This window comes from Pezoporus flaviventris, unplaced genomic scaffold (genome assembly GCF_033815535.1).
Source record: "Pezoporus flaviventris isolate CSIRO_AGI_PZ_B2104156 unplaced genomic scaffold, CSIRO_AGI_Pfla_v1 ptg000049l, whole genome shotgun sequence".
Lineage (NCBI taxonomy): Eukaryota > Metazoa > Chordata > Aves > Psittaciformes > Psittacidae > Pezoporus > Pezoporus flaviventris.
In genome coordinates, this window is record NW_026892597.1 from 162958 (window position 1) to 183883 (window position 20926).

Sequence of the window (20926 nt, forward strand, 5' to 3'; positions counted from 1 at the left end):
ACCAGAACCTTGTCCCTAAGCCAGGGCCTGGCTCCTCATGGCGCCACTGGCCTGGCCCCACTGCCCACCCCGACCGGGTGCTGCCTGTTGGCCATGTGGCGCCTGGGCTCAGCAGCACACGGTGCCTCGGCCGCGCTGGCCACCAGCGACGCCCGCAGGGAAGAGCACATCAAGCGATAGATATACAGGCCAGACTCTCTGGGAGGAACAGAAACGAGGATGTATTTCATGCAACATTCCTTGTCCTGAAGGCGTCGCTGGGGCCGAGCGGGGGGTTGGCGTGTGCGTGGCACACTGGGGCGGTGTGGGAGCGGGCGGGAGCCTGTTGGCTCCGCACCCTTCAGTGCAGTGCTCAGAGTAGAAAGAGAATCAAAGTGGGTTTTATTAGTCTAGTAGAAACACCCCCCACCCCCCACGGTGGCTCTGGAAGAGGCCAGCGCTGCCGGGGACGGTCAGCTGTCTACAAGCTGCTTGAGTGCCCGCTCAATGTTCATCCGGTGCCCGACCCGGGTCACCCCCAACTCCACAAAGTCCTCCTTGGTGAGGGCAGGCAGGTGCGTGCCCTCTATTTCATGGTCCTCAAACTTGTCTCGGTGCTCCACCAAATTGATACTTTCCAGCCAGTCCCCGACGTCGTACTTGTTCCAGAGGTGGAGGGGTTTCTGCATGAAGGGCCGAGGCGGGTGCAGGGTGTGCAGGGGTGGCCCTGGCGAGGGGGACGGGGATGGGGAGCGGCTCCGGGCGCTCACACTCCTCACCACAAAGCGCACCTCCTTGGGCTCATGTGGGATGGAGAGGCTGGAAGATTTGAGGATGGTGGGAGGGGTCAGACCGTAGGGCCGGACGGTGCTGAGGGGCTCTGTCCGATCCAGAGCCGGCTTCACGGGGCTGGGGGTACGTCGGGTTACGGGGTAGCGACTGCCAGGTCGGACTGTGTAGGTGGTCCCGGAGCTCCGCTGGGAAATGGTGCTGAGTTCTCCTAAACTACTGAAAAGTCTGCAGAAAGAATGGTACAGCGAGAGAGAGGAGAGAGCAGAGGGCAGGGGTGAGGCCGAGGTCCCGACACAGGAGCACACACACAGAGTATACATGGGGCAGGCTGGGATGGGGGGGGACTGGGACTCTGCAGCACTCAGGGGACACGGCAAGGTGCACTCCAGCCAAGACATCCTTGCCAGCCCTGCCAGGGCTCTTCCGGAGTGCGTAGAAGAGGTTCCAGCCAGCATCTCCAGTACCTCCAGTTCCTGGTCAAACCTGCCCTAACTGCCACGGCTCCAGAGCCCATTGAGACCCACGGGGGAGGAGCGTGGCTGCACACGAACACTGGCTGCAGCCTAGGACCATGTACCTTGCCATGCCCCTGCTGGGCAGCAGGAAGCTGCGGAGGAGCTGCACCAAAGCCCACTGGCCCCAGCTCCTACCAGGGACCCCCATATCCCCTCATGCTAATGCACCACCATCAGCATACTCAGGTCCTGCTCCGGACCTGGAGCAAAACAGTGCTCCTGAGCACATAGCCCCTTCCTGGGACAAGAGAGAACCTTCTGGCACATTCTCTGTGTCCAGCCTGCCCCTTGGTCTCTGGCTGTCAGCAGAACCCTAAAGATGGATTGAACATCTTGGTGCAGGGTTGGTGCCTGCTCCTGTCTGGTCAATTGGTGTGGCTGCCCCATCCCTGGCAGTGTTCAAGGCCAGGTTGGACACAGGGGCTTGGAGCAAGCTGCTCTAGTGGAAGGTGTCCCTGCCTGTGGCAGGGGCTTGGAACCGGATGAGCTTTAAGGTCCCTTCCAACCCAAACCAATCTAGGATTCTATGGTAAGTAGGGAGGAAAGGGAGGAAGGCCCTGCTGCTTCAGGGCTGTCCAGCCCAAGAGGCATCACTGGGATTGGGCTGGTTATCTCTTCACTGAACAGTCCGCAACCACTCATTTGGGTCAATCAATGTCACTCTGCTCATCCTCCAAACTAATCGATCAAACACAAGTCCTGCAGCTCCTTGGCTCCAGGATGGGACGTCGGTTACCAAACACGAGGTCCCCTGGGCTGCCTGTATGGTACCTTCATCAGTACCCTGACTCCTTGCCACCCTCCAAGCTCTGCTCTCCCCTCTCAGGTCCTTCCTGGAACTGATGGACACTCTGGAAACCTGCTGCTGGCAACAAGAGTCCAAGGGCTACAGTTAACAGCACATACCCACTGCCAGTGATGCCACACCACACAAGATCCACACTTTTGGAGATGAGCAAGCACTCGTGATTTTCAAGAGAGATGGCTCCCACAAGATGAGCTGAACACGAATATGTTCATAGTCTGTGGGCTCAAGTGTACTTCCTCTTAATTATTTCCCTGCCACCCTGGCACAGTGGGTTACCAAGTAGCATGATGGTGAATCGCATTTGGGAAGGGGAAGAGCTGAATGACCTTGAGGGCTGTGGCTCAAGAACAGAACGCAAATTGACAGTACAAAGTACAGATCAGAGGCTGGCAAAGGATCTTCTGGAAGAGATGGAGAGAAAGTTCTGGGTCTGCTCATGGACCCCAAGAGGGGGTGGCTGGGAGGCACTCCCGTAGCCATGGAAGGGCAGAACAAACACTGCCAAATCTAAGGAGGGTTCCTTACAGATGTATGGATGCAATCCTATTGCCACAGGAGACACTGCTACACTTCATTGGAATTTCTGAGCAGTTCTGGTCGCTTACGTTGGAGAAAGGTCAATGGGAACCGGAATGGCTGCAGGCACTGCAGCTGGTGTGCCAAAGCCTTGTTGAACCTGTGCAGGGTGGGACAGGGGAGAAAGTGCTGTCAGAAACTGTGAAAGAAGAAGAGAGATGTGTCCAAGGGGTACCAAGACCAAGACCTACAGCAGTCTCACATGAGTGTGCTCCTCACATCAGGGTGGATGCTCAAAGGCTGTTGGCATCATGGGCCTTGCCAGTGGTGGAGATGTTGGTCCCACAGAGACCCACATCTTGTGCAAACTGTGCTGCAGGGCCTCCCTGGTTCTTTTTCATTTGGTGGTTTACAGGGTCTGGAAACGGGCTATTCCTGCTCTTGGGAAATGGGGTGAATGGAACCACATGTGAGAAATCAGCTTCCAGGGCTGAGTGTCCTCACAGTAATAAGGCAGAGATGTCACAGCAGACCCTTCCGGGCATGGTTGGTCAGTGGATGTAACCTGTAGGTCTGTTCTCCTCTGCTGAGCACTGGAACGGTCACTGTGGTGCGCGGCTGGCAAGGTACCGCTGGCTCTCAACACCTTCAGCAGTGCAGTTCTGCCAACCATGCGTTATTCTGCAGACAGTCTCTGGTGTCCTGTCCAGCTCTAGATGCTGACTTCATTATGGGCCATCAGTCCAATTAGTCAGACACAGGCACTTCATCCTGCTCGGAAGCCAGGTCAGTTTTTCTGGATGTGAACCCTTCTGAAGACTCGCACATTACGCACAGCAATGAGATCTGCTTAGAGGGTTTTCCTGGATCACTGCTCTTCTTCATTGCAGGTTCACAGAACTACAGAATCCCAGGTTGAAGGGACCTCAAAGATCATCTGGTCCAACCCTTCCAGGGAAAGCATGACCTAGACCAGATGTCCCAGGTTAGTGCTGGTTTATCATGTACTTTGTCCAAGGAATGCACACCGATGGAGGCATGCACTAGCCAGCAGCAACCAAGCTGAAGCCAAGTGCTGCTACCTCTCAGGACGTTTCTATTGAGGTCTTAACCTTTGTCAGGTTTCCTGAACACGGTGGTGTTGCCCACTTCTCCTTTAGGCAACATCAAGTCAATGTAACTGGGGAGCTTAATAAGAAAATTAAGAGAAGAGAAGGCTCAGGGGAGACTTTTTAAGAGTCTTCCAATACCTAAAGGGGCTGCAGGAAAGCTGGAGAGGGGCTTTGGACAAGGGCCTGTAGAGACAGGCCAAGGGGAATGGCTTTAACCTGCCCGAGGGGAGACTGAGATGAGCTCTTAGGCAGAAGCTCTTCCCTGTGAGGGTGCTGAGGCGCTGGCACAGGGTGCCCAGAGAAGCTGTGGCTGCCCCATCCCTGGCAGTGTTCAAGGCCAGGTTGGACACAGGGGCTTGGAGCAAGCTGTTCTAGTGGAAGGGGTCCCTGCCCGTGGCAAGGGTTGAAACTGGATGAGCTTTAAAGTCTCTTCCAACCCAATCCAGGCTGGGATTTTATGAAATGCTTCCTACACTTCCCACTTCTGGAGGTGCTCCAGCTGGGCCTCAGAAGACCAGTAACCCTGAGATAGTGGGATTGCTGGTTGCCACCAGCTCTGTGAGCTGGGACGTGGCAGTTCTCATCACCACTGTAGGACTGCCTTTAAGCTTGTCTTCTCTGAACACACAAAATCCAGGCTCTGGCATCTCTGGGCCTCTGCTGCACAGAGCCTGGTCTTGCAGGGTGTCAGCACCAGCAGTAGGTCGGTTGACTAGATTGATTCTTCAGTGTATACAGGAAAATTACTCTCCTGAGACAGAGAAGCCAAGGCCTGACTTCTGCACCACAGCACATGGGTGGAACTGACTGGAATCAGCAAAGGGGGAGAAGAGGTTCCGTGGGAAGCAGTCTCGCAAGCAAAGACACACCAGCTTGATGTAAGTTCTAAGAAAGAGATCTGTAGGACAGCTAATTAAGCCTTCTGGGAACACTTTTACTGATAGGCTTAAAAAGCAGATTCCATGAATGAGTCATTAATGGATAAGGATTTTTCCTTTGAACTTGTTCAGTCTGAATGTCTTCAGGAGTAACAAAGGCAAGGGCAGATCCAGACACAGAGGGAACATGCTCCTCATCACTCCAAAGAGAAATGCTTTGCTTTCACTCAGTGAAGTCTTTTGTGCTCTTGGCTTCCAGGCATGCTCATCCTGGCCTTCAAAAGCATCTCCCATTGCTTTTCATTAGAAGTGTGTGAAGGACTCGCCTCCTGTTATGAACAACCGCCGCCTGCTGATGAGTGAGACATGAGACTGCTCTTGAGCATCTCCACTAGAGCTCGGTGCGCCCAAAGGCTCCAATGCAGAGCTCGGCCTATCTGTGACCAGGCTGTGCTTTAGGGATGGGTTGGGGACTGATCCTCTCTTTGCCTGAAATGCAGAGGGACACTTGGAGGCTTCCTGCCTAGGGCAGTGCATGCCCAGATGACATGACACCACTACAGTTCACATTTTGAAAGGATTTTGACTTCCAGAATTGCCTGAGAACTGTCCCTGAAAAGGAAGGACAGGGGAGAGGAGTACAGAAAGAAGAGAAAGTCTCTGAACAGTGCACAGAACAAGACCAGAAGCACTTGTGTTACGTGTCACTGTGGACATTAACACAACTGCTAAACAGGACAAACTTACTGGCATGAGCCGGATGCTCTCACAGGCTGCTCTGCAAGTGAGAATGGTGTCAGGGAAGCAGCTCCCATCCTTGCCCATGCCCTGGCACCTGCTGACAGGTTCCATTCATACGAGTTTTCTCTTGTTGGCCAGCAGGTCGAAGGAGGGGACTGGATGAGCATTAGGGTCCCTTCCAACCTAAACCATTCCATGATACAATTCTATCATTCCATGGGTTTGATGGGCTGGTCTCAGGCAACATTTGCCAACCTGCTGCTCTTCTGTAAATGCTGAATTTTGGCAAGAAATCTGTTCCTGGCTCTCAGCTAAAGAACCCGATGAGAGGATAAGCTTATCCCAATAAAGAGAGCCCACAGGGAGAGGGGTGCCCAGCAGTGCATGAGGCTTATCTGAAGAACTGCTGAGAACACAGGTTTTTGCTGAAGGTGGTCTAATTTCCTGCTGTCATTTGCTCCTCAAGACTCTGCTTGTGCAGCCAGCACTTTCATTAGGGAAGATAAATCTGGCACTCCTGAGTTCTCTTTCACAGTAGAAAAACAAAGGAATGCTGTGAGGGAACAACTGCAACCTGATGCAGACAAGTGGGGTTAATTGTACCCAATGTACTGTCCCTCCTGAAGGGAAGGCAGAAACTCCACCAGTGTTTGGAGGGCTGATGAAGCTGAAGAAGCTTTGGAAGAGCTTATCTTCAGATGAACAAAAGAATGAGCAAACCAGGAGAGAACTGCTGAAATTTGTACCTCTAAGGGCTGCTACAGCTCTGTATGGAGTATCTTGAGCAGAAATAAATGCAAACAGGGGTCCTGGAGCTCAGACAGTCTTTTCATCAATTCTACAGGATAAAGGGGAGGACCTTATCCTAGGCGGATTTTCCAGGTTAATAAATGGTTAGAACAGTGGTGCCATAGTCAGAAGTTTGGGTATTTAGAACATGGGACTCGATTTGGGAGGCCAAGTCTACTGGAGGCTCGTGGAGCTGTTTGAGCAGTTTTGGTAGGAGGCTTGTCAGGCTGGTTAAGAAAGCTTTAAACGAGATGTGCTAGGGGGGGAGGGCATCATTCCATCCCAACACACCCAGTCAGTTGCCAGCACCTATAATAAATGCTCGGAGGAATGTAGAGATATTCCAGCCTCTCCAGCCAATGAGCTGCCTGCATTTGGAGCTCAGCTCAGATGGCTCTATACAAACGCCCGTAGCATGGGGAACAAACAAGAGGAATTAGAGATGTGTGCATGTCTACGGGGTATGATATAATGGGCATCACAGAAACATGGTGGGATGGCCCCTATGACTGGAGTGTTGGGATGGAAGGTTTCAGGCTCTTTAGAAAAGACAGGCCTGGCAGGCGGGGAGGGGGAATTGCCCTTTAAGTTAGGGACTGGCTGGAGAGTATGGAACTGTGTCTGGGGACAGGTGAGCAGTTAACAGGGAGTTTGTGGGTCAGGGTTAAAGGGAGAACAGCAATGGGGGACATTACTGTGGGGATCTGTTACAGACTGCCTGCTCAAGAGGACTCTGTGGATGAAGCGCTCTATAGACAAATAAGAACAGCCTCACGCTAGCAGGCCCTTGTCCTCATGGGGGACTTCAACCACCCTGACATCTGTTGGAAGGACGGTACAGCCCAGCACAAGCAATCCAGGAGGTTCCTCGATTGTGTGGAAGACAACTTCCTTCTGCAAGTAATAGAGGAGCCGGAAAGGAGAGGAACCATGCTCGACCTTGTGCTCACCAACAGGGAAAGGCTGGTTGGAAATGCAACGCTCCAGGGCAGCCTTGGTTGCATCAATCATGAGATGGTGGAGTTCAAGATCCTCAGGACAGTGAGAAGAGCGTGCAGCAAGCTCACTGCCCTGGAGTTCAAGAGAGCAGACTTTGGCCTCTTCAGGAACCTCCTCAGTAAGGTTCCATGGGATACAGCCCTAGAGGGCAGGGGGCCCCAAGACTGTTGGTTGATATTCAAGGATCACCAGCTACAAGCTCAGGAGTGTTGCATACCAACCAGAAGGAAGTGCAGCAGGAGGGCCAGGAGACCCCCTTGGATGGATAAGGAGCTGCTGAGGAAGCTTAGAGGGAAAAAAGAGGCTTATAAAAGGCGGAAGCAAGGACAGGCGGCCTGGGAATAATACAGGGATGTTGTCTGGGAAGCTAGTGACCCCGTTAGGAGAGCTAAGGCCCAGTCAGGATTAAACTTGGCTGGGGATGTGAAAGGTAACAGAGGGATCCTATAGGTACACTGCAAATAAAAGACAGACTAGGGGCAACGTGGGCCCTCAGGAAGCTCTCGGGAGAACTGGCTACCCGGGATGTGGAGAAGGCTGAAGTTCTGAATGACTTCTTTGCCTCGGTCTTCACTGGCAAAGGCTCTGACCACACCACCCAAATCTTGGAAGGGAGATGCAGGGACTGTGAGAATGAAGACCCTAGGCCCACTGTAGGAGAGGATCTGGTTCGAGACCATCTTAAGAAACTGAACGTGCACAAGTCCATGGGACCTGATGAAATCCATCTGTGGGTCCTGAAGGAGCTGGCGAATGAAGTTGCTAAGCCACGGTCAATCATATTTGAGAAATCATGGCAGTCAGGTGAAGTTCCCATGACTGGAAAAAGGGAAATATAACCCCCATTTTCAAGAAGGGGAAAACGGATGACCCGAGGAATTACAGAGCAGTCAGTCTCACCTCTGTGCCTGGTAAAATCTTGGAGCAGATTCTCCTGGCAGGCATGAAAATCAACAAGGTGCTTGGTGACAGCCAGCAGGGCTTCACTAAGGGGAAATCCTGCCTGACCAATTTGGTGGCCTTCTATGATGGGGCTACAGAACTGATGGACAGGGGTAGAGGAGTTGATGTCATCTACCTGGACTTGTGCAAAGCGTTCGACACTGTCCCACACGACATCCTTGTCTCTAAATTGGAGAGACATCAATTTGATGGATGGACCACTCGGTGGATAAAGAACTGGCTGCATGGCCGCACGCAAAGAGTTGTGGTCAATGGCTCAATGTCCGGCTGGAGACCAGTAACGAGTGGTGTCCCTCAGGGATCGGTGTTGGGACCGGTCTTGTTCAACATCTCTGTCACTGATATGGACAGTGGGATTGAGTGCGCCCTCAGCAACTTTGCTGATGACACCAAGCTGTGTGGTTCGGTTGATACCCTGGAGGGAAGGAATGCCATCCAGAGGGACCTCGACATGCTTGTGAGGTGGGCTGATGCCAACCTCATGAGGTTTAACCATGCCAAGTGCAAGGTCCTACAGCTGGGTCGGAGCAATCCCAGGGACAGCTACAAGCTGGGCAGAAAAGAGATTCAGAGCAGCCCAAGGAGAAGGACTTGGGGGTGTTGGTTGATGAGAAAATGAACATGAGCCGGCTTCAGTGTGCGCTTGCAGCCAAGAAAGCAACCGTATCCTGGGCTACACCAAAAGGAGCGTGACCAGCAGGTCCAAGGAAGTGATCCTGCCCCTCTGCTCTGCTCTTGTGAGACCTCACCTGGAGTATTGTGTGCAGTTCTGGTGTCCTCAACATAGGAAGGACATGGAACTGTTGGAACAAGTCCAGAGAAGGGCCATGAGGATGATCAGGGGACTGGAGCACCTCCTGTATGAAGACAGGCTGAGGAAGTTGGGGCTGTTCAGCCTGAAGAAGAGAAGGCTGTGTGGAGACCTCATAGCAGCCTTCCAGTATCTGAAGGGGGCCTATAGGGATGCTGGGGAGGGACTCTTCATTAGGGACTGTAGGGACAGGACAAGGGGTAACGGGTTAAAACTGAAACAGGGGAAGTTTAGACTGGGTATAAGGAGGAAGTTCTTTCCTGTTAGCGTGGTGAGGCACTGGGATGGATTAACCAGGGAAGTTGTGAATGCTCCATCCCTGGCTGTGTTCAAGGTTGGACAGAGCCTTGGGTGGCATGGTTTAGTGTGAGGTGTCTCTGCCCATGGCAGGGGGGCTGGAACTAGATTATCTTAAGGTCCTTTCCAACCCTAACTATTCTATGATTCTATGAAAACCTATGGGCAGCACTTATGATCACAGAATCATAGAATCGTAGAATGGTTTGGACTGGAAGGGACTTTAACGCTCGTCTAGTTCCAACGCCATGCCATGAGCAGGGACAGCTTCCATTAGAGCAGGTCGCTCACCAGACTGGTCTGTTCCCTTCAGGAAGATGGTCAGTGAGAGTGCCAAGACATCCAGGGGATCATCCGTTAACCAGGTGTTTGGGAAAGCTGTCCCTATGGCACCAGGCAGGGAAGCTTCTAGACTCCTTTGGTGCAGTGGGAAAGGGGAGCTGGGAGGTGCTTGGGCAGGAGCAACTATGGGGGTATTTGCAGGGGCTTTGCCTTGTGCTAGTCCTCCAGCAAAGCTGCACCTTGCCATCCAGAACAAAGTGGCCACATAACACCACAGCAACCCCTGTTTGGAGGAGGACCAGGGAACGAGGTGCAGCCTACACCATGTACTGGAAGATGATGGAGCAAATCATTCTGGAAGACATCTCTAAACATACCGAGGACGAGAAAGCAACTACAGTAGACAGTGCGGCTTTAGAGAGCAGAAATCTTGCCTGGCCGACCCAGCAGCCTTCTGCCACCAAAAGACGGTTGGTAGGTGAGGGACGAGCAATGGGCTTTCTTTACCTTCACTTAGCAAGGCTTTCAAAAGCATCTCCCATAGCATTCCTACTGACAAATTGGTGAAGCATGCACAGGACACGTGGACGGTTAGGTTGATCAGGAACTGGATGAAATGGTAGGATCTAAGAGCTGTGGTCAGCAGCACAAAGTCCAGCTGGAAACTGTTGACCTGTGGGTTACACAATCCCCTGGGTTGGTACTGGGGCCAATATCTCTTAATGTCTTTATCAAATCCCTGGATGATAGGAAGAGAGCATCCTCAACAAACAGAGATGACACCCATTGTGTGCAGATGACACAAAATGAGAAGCTGTGGCTGCCCCATCCCTGGCAGTGTTCAAGGCCAGGCTGGATTGGGCTTGGAGCAATCTGCTCTAGTGGAAGGTATCCCTGCCCTGTCCATGCAGCTGGATCAGCTTTAAGGTCCCTTCCAACCCAAACCAGTCTGGGATTCTCTGGTGCATACGCAGCAAACAGCAACTATTCCTGCAGCACCATCAGTGCCTGCCAGCCGCACCACTGCAGCACTAGCTTTCACTCCTCATTGCCTGTGGTGCACTGGAGTCAGTTGAAGCCAACATCAGGTAGGCACAATTCATGGGGACTGTGCTCTCTGACCTGCAGAATCAGCTTCTGCCCTCAGCTGCTCAACTTTTTACTTAGCACTGAACTGTCCCTGCTCTCATGCACGTCACTCATTGAGCTTAGCTGGTTTCCCTCCAGTTCTTCACTGTCCTAAGTTCAGGATCCCCCAGAACAACATGTTTTCTGCACATCAGAGAGTCTCACTAATCATGATGGTTTTCATACAATTAATACATCTATTAAATGAAATGGGACCCTACTGCAGAATACCTGCTTGTGTTAACCCTTCTCCACAATGAACACTGATAAGCTACTTCCACTCTTCACACTGCCTGCCCCGGGTGGCCTTCCTGATGAAAATCGCTGTGGAACACACACAGATGCCCTGAGCCAAGTGTCTCCATTTCGGAGCATGCCGTGTTCTGCTCAGGTCTCATTGCAGTGTGCAGCTACTGTAAGACAACAAACCAGGACCAATCCACTTGTAATTTTTTGTCTGGTTTGGGGAAAGCAAAGGAACCCAAAGTGCCCCTTGCACCTCACTGGAAGTGCTGGGCCACTGTGTAGGCAGCACACAAAGACTTCAGTCTCCAGATGAGTGCAGATGTGCCAGGACTGAAGCGGTGGAAGATATTCAGGGCACTGAAACCCTCCCTGCCTGAAGTCATTTTTTCACAATGAGAACAACGAGCACAACCAGCCACTGGAACAATCTCCCCAGGGATGTGGTGACTCCCCAGCATTGGACACTGTTAAGATTGGCTGGACAGAGTGCTAGGACATCTGGCCTAGGTCATGCTTTACCTAGAAAGGTTGGACCAGATGATCCTTGAGATCCCTCCCAGCCTGTGATGATTCTATGATGCTGTGTGTGTACTACTGACACACCACTGAGCCAGGGACTTGTTACAGCCAGTGCCTCCAGCATCTAAGTCTCACAATGGTACAAGGTGAACCTTCTCTTTTTGCTGAAAAAGGAGGGGTGAGGTTTTAGTTTCTACATCTAAGTCAAGTCCTTCCACATCTCCTGAGTCTGCTCAGGATCTGAATCCCTTCTGCCTATTGCAAGAGCAGATGAGGGAAGAAGTCCTTAAACTAGAACAGATTCAGCATCTTCCTTGACACGGGGCTGACAAAGAGATGGGAAAGCTGATTCCCATAGCTTAATGAGCACATGAACACATGTAACAAACAGCAGTGTGACCAAACCAGCTCCGTGCTGCTGCTCTGATGTTAAGCAAGAGACCCTCATTGAACAGTGCAAGGTCTTAATAAACCCTAATGCTACATCATGGAGGACTGGCAAAGTTTGTAGATCACACTTCAGACTGCAGGATAGGAGCTCAGTGATGTGGCCAGATGATCCATGATCACAGGGTCTACAAAGTGGGAAGATGCTTTACAGTAGACAAGTGCTGTTCAGTTTGGTCTAACATACGAAGATGCTTAAGCCATGGTTTCCTATGTGCCACGGCACAGGATGGTAACTCCACTCTGGGCAGGCTTTCTGGCTGGAGGCAGCCTGCGTGTGTGTGTCCTGTCATGGAGGGGGAAGACTGGGGCCAGGGACGCACAGGAAACACCAACCATGAGACACTCTGTGTGGTCCCACAGGGATGGGAAAATGAATAAATCCATGGAAGGAGAAGGCAAGCTGACATGAATGAGAAATACGGCACACAAAAATGCAGACCTGACTGAAGCAACGGCAAAAGAGGCATCCATGATGTTAGACAAAGCTTGGAGCAACCTGGTCTAGTGGAAGTGGGTTAGAACTGTATGAGCTTTAAGTTAGTTTCCAACCAAAACCATTCTGTGATTCTATGATTCCAGCTCTGGATGCCTTCAAAGAGCCATCAGCTCTTGGTGCACCTCTGGGAGATGCCTGAAAAGACAATCAGGGGGGCTTGAAGCTCTTCTCTGACTGAGGAACATCTCAGACTGGGGGGTAAAAGCTATGCTGAGTTTAACCCATGATTTTCTGAATTCGTGTCTGATCATTTTAAGCAGAGTACAAAATTCCACTCCAGAAAGCTCTGGTGGTTGCCACAGTTTTACCTCATTGTGGGAGGACAAAGCTGAAGCGAAGTGCAAGGTCCTACCCCTAGGTCAGGGCAATCCCCAGCACAAACACAGGGTGTGCAAAGACTGGATGCAGCAGCCTAAGGAGAAGGACCTGGAGGTGTTGGGTGAGAAGAAGCTCCTCATGACCCTGCTTCAGTGTGAGCTTGAGCCCAGAACCCCCCCGTGTGCTGGGCTGCACCCGAAGAGCATGAGCAGCAGCTCAGGGAGGGGATCCTGCCCCTCTGCTGTGCTCTGGGGAGACCTCCCCTGCAGTCCTGATCCAGCTCTGGGGCAGCAGCACAAGAGGGACGTGGAGCTGTTGGAGCGAGGCCAGAGGAGGCCATGGAGATGCTGCGAGGGCTGGAGCAGCTCTGCTCTGGAGCCAGGCTGAGAGAGCTGGGCTGGGGCAGCCTGGAGAAGAGAAGGCTCCTGAAGGGAAGACCTTAGAGCAGCTCCAGTGCCTAAAGGGGCTGCAGGAAAGCTGGAGAGGGGCTTGGGACAAGGGATATAGGGACAGGCCAAGGGGAATGGCTTTAACCTGCCCGAGGGGAGACTGAGATGAGCTCTTAGGCAGAAGCTCTTCCCTGTGAGGGTGCTGAGGCGCTGGCACAGGGTGCCCAGAGAAGCTGTGGCTGCCCCATCCCTGGCAGTGTTCAAGGCCAGGCTGGACACAGGGGCTTGGAGCAAGCTGCTCCAGTGGAAGGGGTCCCTGCCTGTGGCAGGGGTTGGAGCTGGCAGAGCTTTAAGGCCCCTTCCAACCCAAACCAGTCTGTGACACTATGAACCTTCTCCCACCACCCGATTGCGGGCTCCACACAGGCCACGTGTTGCCCTGGGGACACCACTGCTGCCCTGCATTAGGGTGCACATGGGAAAAAGGCTTCATGTGGCCTGCATGAGGTTCACCACGAGTGCTGTAAGAAGAAGGGAGCAGCAGGTGCTGTTTGAGAAACCCTGGGATCTCCTCTTGCAGCACTGGAACCCTGCAATGGTCTCCCAAGACTTGGGCAGAGCACAGGCACTGTGGCTGGACATGGGCTCAGGGGAGCTGTTTCACTGCTTTCCTTCAGACTGTGCATCTCACCCACAACTAAAACCTGAGGGTTATGGGTTTGGGTGCCAGAAGTGGGCTGAGTGTGGGGCCGAGCACCCCTCACTGCAGCCTGTGGCCAAGCCCTAGAGCTGGATTTCTGCTCCAGGGCTGAAGGTTTATGTTCCAGGTGAGAAACTATACAGCAGGGAGAACGCCCTCAGCCTGCAGGGAATCCCGCACCCTAGGTGCAGCTGATGAGAGGGAGCTGGCCAAGGGGATGACATAGAAAGCTGATCTATTTGGTATGAATGCATCCAATGTTGCAGACAAATAACCCCGTGCTGCGAGCAGCAGCAAGCCCTTGTGCACTGGAACTGATGGTGATTTAAGAACTGCTGTAGAACTCAGTATTTACTTCAGTGCCCACAAAATGCACTGGCTTTCTAGCAGGCTCCTTTCCAGGGAATGGAATGAAAAAACCTGTGCTAAGAATATATCAAAGGTGCTGAGCTAAGCAGGAATTTGGGAAAGGTATGTGGATTATGCAGAACAAGGGTCATTGATGATCCTTTTGGATCATGACAGAAGCTAACACCAGCCCTAGGGCTATCGCTGTACCCTACAGCCTAACCTAAACCCTAACCCCAGTCCTAATCCAAACCCTAACCCTATGCCCTAAGCCTAATCCTATATCCTAACCCTAACCCCAGCCTTAACCCTATAACCTAACCCTAACCCTATACCCTACCCCTAAACCTAAATCTAAGACCTGACCCTGTAGCCTAACCTAAACCTTAACCCTATAACCTAACCCTAACCCTATACCCTACCCCTAAACCTAAATCTAAGACCTGACCCTGTAGCCTAACCTAAACCCTAACCCTATAACCTAACCCTAACCCTATACCCTAACTCTAAGACTAACCTTATACCCTAACCCTATAACCTAACCCTAACCCTATACCCTAACTCTAAGACTAACCTTATACCCTAACCTCAACCCCAGATCTAACCCTATATTCTAATCCTCATCCTAATCTTAACTCTTCCCCTGACCCGAAATCTCTTCAGCCATGAATGGGAATGGTACTGCTGCTGGTGCTGTGGGGAGGGTGGGGACATGCAGCACCCTTAGAAAGGCATGGGGCGCAGCCATCACAGCACCCTGAGCAGGGCATAGGGCTGCAGCACACAGCACTGAGCGCAGCCTGTCTGCAGCCCTGGGCCCCTGCTCAGGGCCCTGCTCAGAGCAGGGTGGCTGAAGGGTTGTGGAACAATGTCTAAAGCTTTCAGACCAACAGGGCTGTCCAGCAGAGAGGAAACATCAGCTGACAGTCATGGTCAGATGGTGCTGGACGGGAGCAGGCACTGCTATTGTCTGAAACGCTGGCGCAGCGACTGGGGACGAGCCCATTCAGCCGACATCCCCAAACACTTTCTGACCTGCTGGTGCTGCCACTGGGGCTGCCTGGCAGTGTCCCAACAATGTGGGGGCAGAAGATGGACTGGGCAGACTAAATTCACCCTGTCCCACACCAGGCAGCCAAAGCTGAGGGATGAGCCACACGCCTGCAGTGCTAACGCTGGCAGCAGATCTCCCCTGGGTGCAACCTCAAACACTCAGACACTGCGACACCAGCAACAGGACTGAATGCATGAAGACATGGGCATATGCAGTGACATGAGGACCTTCCCACCCCTGGCCGCACACAAACGAAGCAGGATCTGCTGTGCAGGACTCGAGGCACAAGTCTCTCCACCCAGCTCTGGCCAGACCTACAGACTACCAGTTTTTGCTTCACCAGAAGGTCCAAGGTGGGCCAGATGGCTTCTGAGTATCCCACACTTCTGCTTAACCCAGTGTGTGCTACAGCCTGGGCCTGGAGCAGAGCTGATCCCTGGGGAAGGCATCCATGTTGGGAAGGACAGCGGCCGCTCTGCCCTCGAGGCTGGCCCTGTCCCGCTTGGCACTGGGAGGCAGACTTGGAAATACAGCACTTGGCAGAAAATGACAAGTAAAATCAAAGGTGAGACTGCCCAGAACTGCGTGGGCTCTAGGGTTTCGTTCACACAGATGTAGGGGGCTACTTTCACACACACTACGGGTAAAAAAAACTAGGACAGACAGACAGACACGGAAGCAGCACAACCAAGAGCACACGCTGGCCATGCACACTGGGGAAATTCACCTCCGGGGAGGGAGAGGGGTCCTGACACCCAGCCCAAATGACCTCATGCCAACAGGAACAGTATCTTGCTCCTGGTGAGTGCACATGGTCATCAGCCATGGGCTTGTGAAGGTACTCCAGCAGCACTGGTAGCTACTGAGACCTGCTGGGGACACAGCCAAGGAACTCTGCCAGCAAGGACACGGAGACCTGCTGGGGTCATGGCCAAGCTCTGCCAGCAAGAAGTCCTTCATTAACCACTTTGGGAGAAGGGGGATATGTGAGGGGGCAGTTTTCTGTATCCTGATGTCCCTACAGCTGTCTCGGATAACCAGGTATTGTTTAAGCTTGTGCCAACAGTGACTTCCTTGGGGATATCCACCTGCTGTGGGTCACCAGGCTGGAGCTCCCATGGCCATGGTGTACTGGTGGCAGGCAGCAGTGCGGTGCTGGTCCCTTCCAGCCCCACTCCCAGCGGTCACCAGGACCCAGCCAGGGACAGCTGTGTGACCTCAGGGGGCAGCAGCATTAGAACTGCCTTCTCTGTCCCATGGGGTGTTTGCTCCAGAGAGGTGACTGAGGGACACACCATGACTGGGGAGTGGTGAATGTGCAGGAAGGGGGAGCCTTGTGTACTGGGGGGAGTTGCTGGGGCTCGGAGAGGGGATGGTGCCTCCTGGCATCCCTCCCCATGGGGCTGAGCTGTGGCAAGGGGGCCCTGCCCCTGCCCAGCCCTTGCTGATGTCCCCTGCAGTGCAGCCGCAGCAGGGGCGCATTGGGTCACGGGTACCAATCCCATGGAAGCCCAAGGGAATTTCCTCAGTGGTCACCTACAAGCAGCAGCACACAACACCACAGCACAGGGACACGGACATGCTACTGGGGCACACAGGGCAGGAGGGGACACTCACATGCCAGGCAAGCGCCGCTGCCTGTTCCCGGCTGGGCGGGAGAGCAGGGAGCGGGGTCAGCCCAGGCACGGGGAGCCAACGTGTTTGCTATGGGATGGGAACATGCTCACTTACACAACTCGCCCACCCTCCGGAGGCCAGAGGCGGTTCTAGACAGAGCAGCACGGACATGCAGATGGAGAGCAGGAAGAGAGGCAATGAGAGAGAATGTTAGCTTCGGTCCGGGCAGCAACAAGACAGAGAAGACTGAACGGAATTCATCGCACGGCCCGAGGCCAGCAGCATCGGAGCCCGGCCAACGCTGCACAGCACTGCCCCACCCAAGATGGGGACAGGAGCACCGCGCAGAATGGTTTCACCATCGGGGGGGCCCGGGGGCAGTGAGGGGACCCAGGGAATGGCCAACACGGGGCTTCGGGGCCACTGAAGGTCGCGGATGTTCCACACTGGTGAAGGTTGCATCCATGTGTTTACTACAGCCAATGGGACATTCATCACTGCATGAATTCGGCAGCCAAAGCCTGAAGGATTTGACAGTGCTCTTTGGAACAGCTGGGAGGAGGAGGAAGGGAAGGGACAGGACAGAGGCTGGGGAAGGGCAGGAGAGGGAGGGGAAGGAAACAACATAAGCATGAGAAAAACTGCCCCACAGCAAGAACAAGAGCGGCAAAGCCAGTTCAACATCTTCTCTGACTTCACCCAGCAGTAGTATTGAGCGTTCTGCTTTTGTGATACTGAGTAACAGCTACAGCTAAAGGGCAATGGGACAGGATTAGTGCCTTGCAGGAGAGTTCTTTTTTCCCAGAGGGGATAACCACAGTCCCTCTGATGCAGAGCTCTGCTTGAGCCCCTTGCTGAGATCTGTGCCAGGGCTGGCAGGGGAAATTCAATGTCTGCTCACCACTCTCACGGGGAAGAACTTCATCCTGAGATCTCATCTCAGTCTTCCCTCTGTGAGTTTAAAACCATTCCCCTTGTCCTGTCCCTACAGGCCCTTATAAAGAAGCTCTTCCCTGTGAGGGTGCTGAGGCGCTGGCACAGGGTGCCCAGAGAAGCTGTGGCTGCCCCATCCCTGGCAGTGTTCAAGGCCACGTTGGACACAGGGGCTTGGAGCAAGCTGCTCCAGTGGAAGGGGTCCCTGCCTGTGGCAGGGGGTTGGGACTGGATGGGCTTTAAGGTCCCTTCAACCTGACCAGTCTGTGGCTCTATGAAATACCCAGGGACCATGCAGGGCAGTATTGCTGCCTCAGGCAGGGTTTGCTTGGCCAAACATGCCCATGCAGGTGGAAGGCACTACTGGGAGCTGCTGTGGGTCACTAATGGCAAGGCCAAAGAAGGCTGCGCTGATGCAGCTGCAGGATCCAGCCGAGGCTGTGCAGCTCATGCTGGGGGCACTGGGCAGCCCCCGGGCCGAGGGACGCACGGTTATCCCCTGGGGAAGGGCACCTCCAAGGACAGTGTCCTGGCTGTCATGGTGATCACCCTGCTGTGCTGCGGGAGTGATGTAGAAGAGCAAGAGGTCTTCTCAACATGCTTTGAATGCTCCCCCTCTCATGCTTCCCCACACAAGAGGGTCTCAACCTCCAGCTACGGTTTTCCTTTGTCAGTTTTGCAGCCATCCTGCCTGCGCTCCCTTGTGGAGCAGGGACAATTGGGAACAAGCCCGGGTGTCAGTAAATGTTTACAACAGAAAGGTTCCAGCAGGGTCAGGTCATTATGGACCTAAGAGCTGCTTATGCCTTAACCAAATGTTACATCTCTTGCTGCAGCAAACCTGTTTTGTCCTGTTCTTCTTTATAAGAAAAGGAATTAATTTAGGTCTACTATCCATGGGAGACTTCCATTCTCCCTGTATTGCTCCTGGGACTCTCCAAGCCAATCTCTTCCCAAGCTCTCACTGGAAAGTGTGCCCAATAGTGGCAGACTGCCCACAGAATGGCTCCACGGCAGCATGCAGGCTCCTTCCACACAGTGCTTTGACTCTTCCTTACTGACAAAAGAGATTAAATTTGAATGGGTCCCTTTCTACTTCTCCATACAAGAGGAAAAGCCCTTTTTATGGGACTTCTAGTCTGCTACAGCCCTGAAAGGAACAGCCCCACAGCTCTTTTGTACTTGGGCAACATAGAACTGCATGGCGGGGCCTTCCCAGAGTGAGACCCAGCGACCCTTCAGGCATTAACTCTTCCCTCTTTCGTGCCATTTTCGTGATGGCCCAGTCTTGGTGGGACCCAGAGCTGTTCTCACAGGTCTGGCCAGCCCCTTACTGCTCTTCCTAAGTCTTGCTGGACAAGCATGAGGCAGAGTCACGGTTTGCTCTTCTACTCACTGAGAGGGATGAGTGGGTGAGCTGTGATTAGTAGATGTTAGTGACTGGATGAGGTGAAGCCAGCTGTGCTTGCCGTGACATGGACACATGCTGAGCCTTGCCCACAATGCCCCTGTCTCCTTGTAGGCAATGCACATCAACATCAAAAGCTGGTTCTCCCTGGACACCCCTGGCTGGGAGCTTGGAGCTGGTGTCAGATCGGTGTCATCTCAGACAGAGGAAGCCTTTCCCTCTGGGAGCTGCTCTCTCAACCATGAGATTTTTACAGCCATCCTCTGGAACTCTCTACTTTCCAAATACCTGACATCCACCAGCATATCTCAACCCAGCCTGTGCTTTCCTTCCCCATCCTCATGGGAAACTCCTGGACTGGGCTCAGGAATGCCTCATCCTCAGCGTGACTTCCTGTGGTGAGTGCCATGGCAACTGTGAGACAAGAGCATCCCCCAGCACGGCACTGCATGGCACACTGCACCAGCAGAATGTGTGGGCCCCCCCCAGGCCACCCAGAACCCCCTGCTGCAGTACCTAGTAGCCCCGCTGCAGTATCTGGTGGCCCTACTGCAGTGCCAGTGGCCTCACTGCAATGCTGGTGGTCCCACTGCAGTGCACTTCCATGAGCAGAAGCCTCCTCCCGCGGGATGGAAAGGGATCCTTGGAGTGAAGGAAGCATTTTTAGTCCCCTACAGAGATGCATTAAAGCATCTTCAGGTCCGGATGCCCCAGGAGTGCGGGCTGGAGACCTGCCAAGGCTCCGTCACGGCACTGTGTGTTTGCCTCCCTCCTTGGTGGCTGCAGTGATGCATGGGGAAAGCAGGGGTGCTGGAGGAGCTCGGGACTCACAGGACAGTGGGACCCAGAGCCGTTGTGGTGTCAGCAGCAACAGTTCAGACAGGGCTGCAGGGATGTCCTGCTTCATGTCACCAAAGGACGGGGCTGTCGCCTGCCAAGCGCTTCCCAAGACTGGGACTGTTGCCTAGGACTCAGCTGGGAGGCCACCTCCTCTTCACACCTCAGTGTAGTGCAAATAACTTCCCATAAGCCCCAAACTCCCTCTAGGGAAGGTACCAAGATGCCAATCTCATCAGCTCTCCGTGGACAATCCCCTTGAGTGTGGAAATAAATCTCAGCTCTGCTTTGTGCAGGGGTTTAAGACACCGTGAAGTGATCAAAAGCCTACAAGGAAACAGGGGGTTGTAAGTGCAGTGGCTGAAAGCTTGCACCAGAAATGTTACACCATTTAACTGAAACAGAATTAATTGATGAGTTTATATAGAAAGAGGAAGCTTTACCCTAGGAGCTAAAAGCCTAAGGGGCTTATTTTTCTTCTCTCTCTCTTTCAGATCTGTAGAAATACAAAGCAGTGGTGGGTTTCCAAAACAGCACCTCGAAAACTCAGTTCTGTATCTAGAATTCTGCTTCACAGGATACATTTGGCATGTTCGGCTGTTGCTCAAAGATAAACAAGCAAAGAAACAAACAAACACCCTCTGCAAAGCTCTCTCTAACCCAGGCTCTTGGCTACATTAGCTGGAGCCCCAAACCGGATCTGTGTTGACACTTCAGATGCTTCTGGCTTGAGTCAAGGTGAGCTCACCATGTTCAGCTCAACACAAGCTCGTGCTCACCTCCGAGGGCTGCCCAGTGCATGGCCCCTGCCCCATCAGTGAGGTGGGAGCTGGGGTCTGAGTGTGACTACGCACAGTGAGGAATGACTCAAGCCTGATGTGCATGGATGGCCATGGCCGGTCACAGGACAAGGGGACACTCAACAAGAACCACCTCAACACACATGGAACGCGTGAGTCACCCCAGGATTGGGCTCTGGTGCCATCACAGCTCTTGGGCTG

The 20926-nt window shown here is 53.2% G+C and overlaps 1 protein-coding gene across 1 annotated transcript in view; it reads right to left on the reverse strand.

Annotated features, from left to right (window-relative positions):
• Positions 1 to 364: 364 nt before the first annotated feature.
• LOC133277041 (SH3 and multiple ankyrin repeat domains protein 3-like) overlaps positions 365 to 20926 on the reverse strand; it is a 302090-nt gene continuing 281528 nt past the window's right edge. The window contains 1 exon segment of the mRNA XM_061468551.1: positions 365 to 996. Within this exon segment, the coding sequence (XP_061324535.1) occupies positions 453 to 996 (544 nt within the window). The 3' untranslated portion in view covers positions 365 to 452.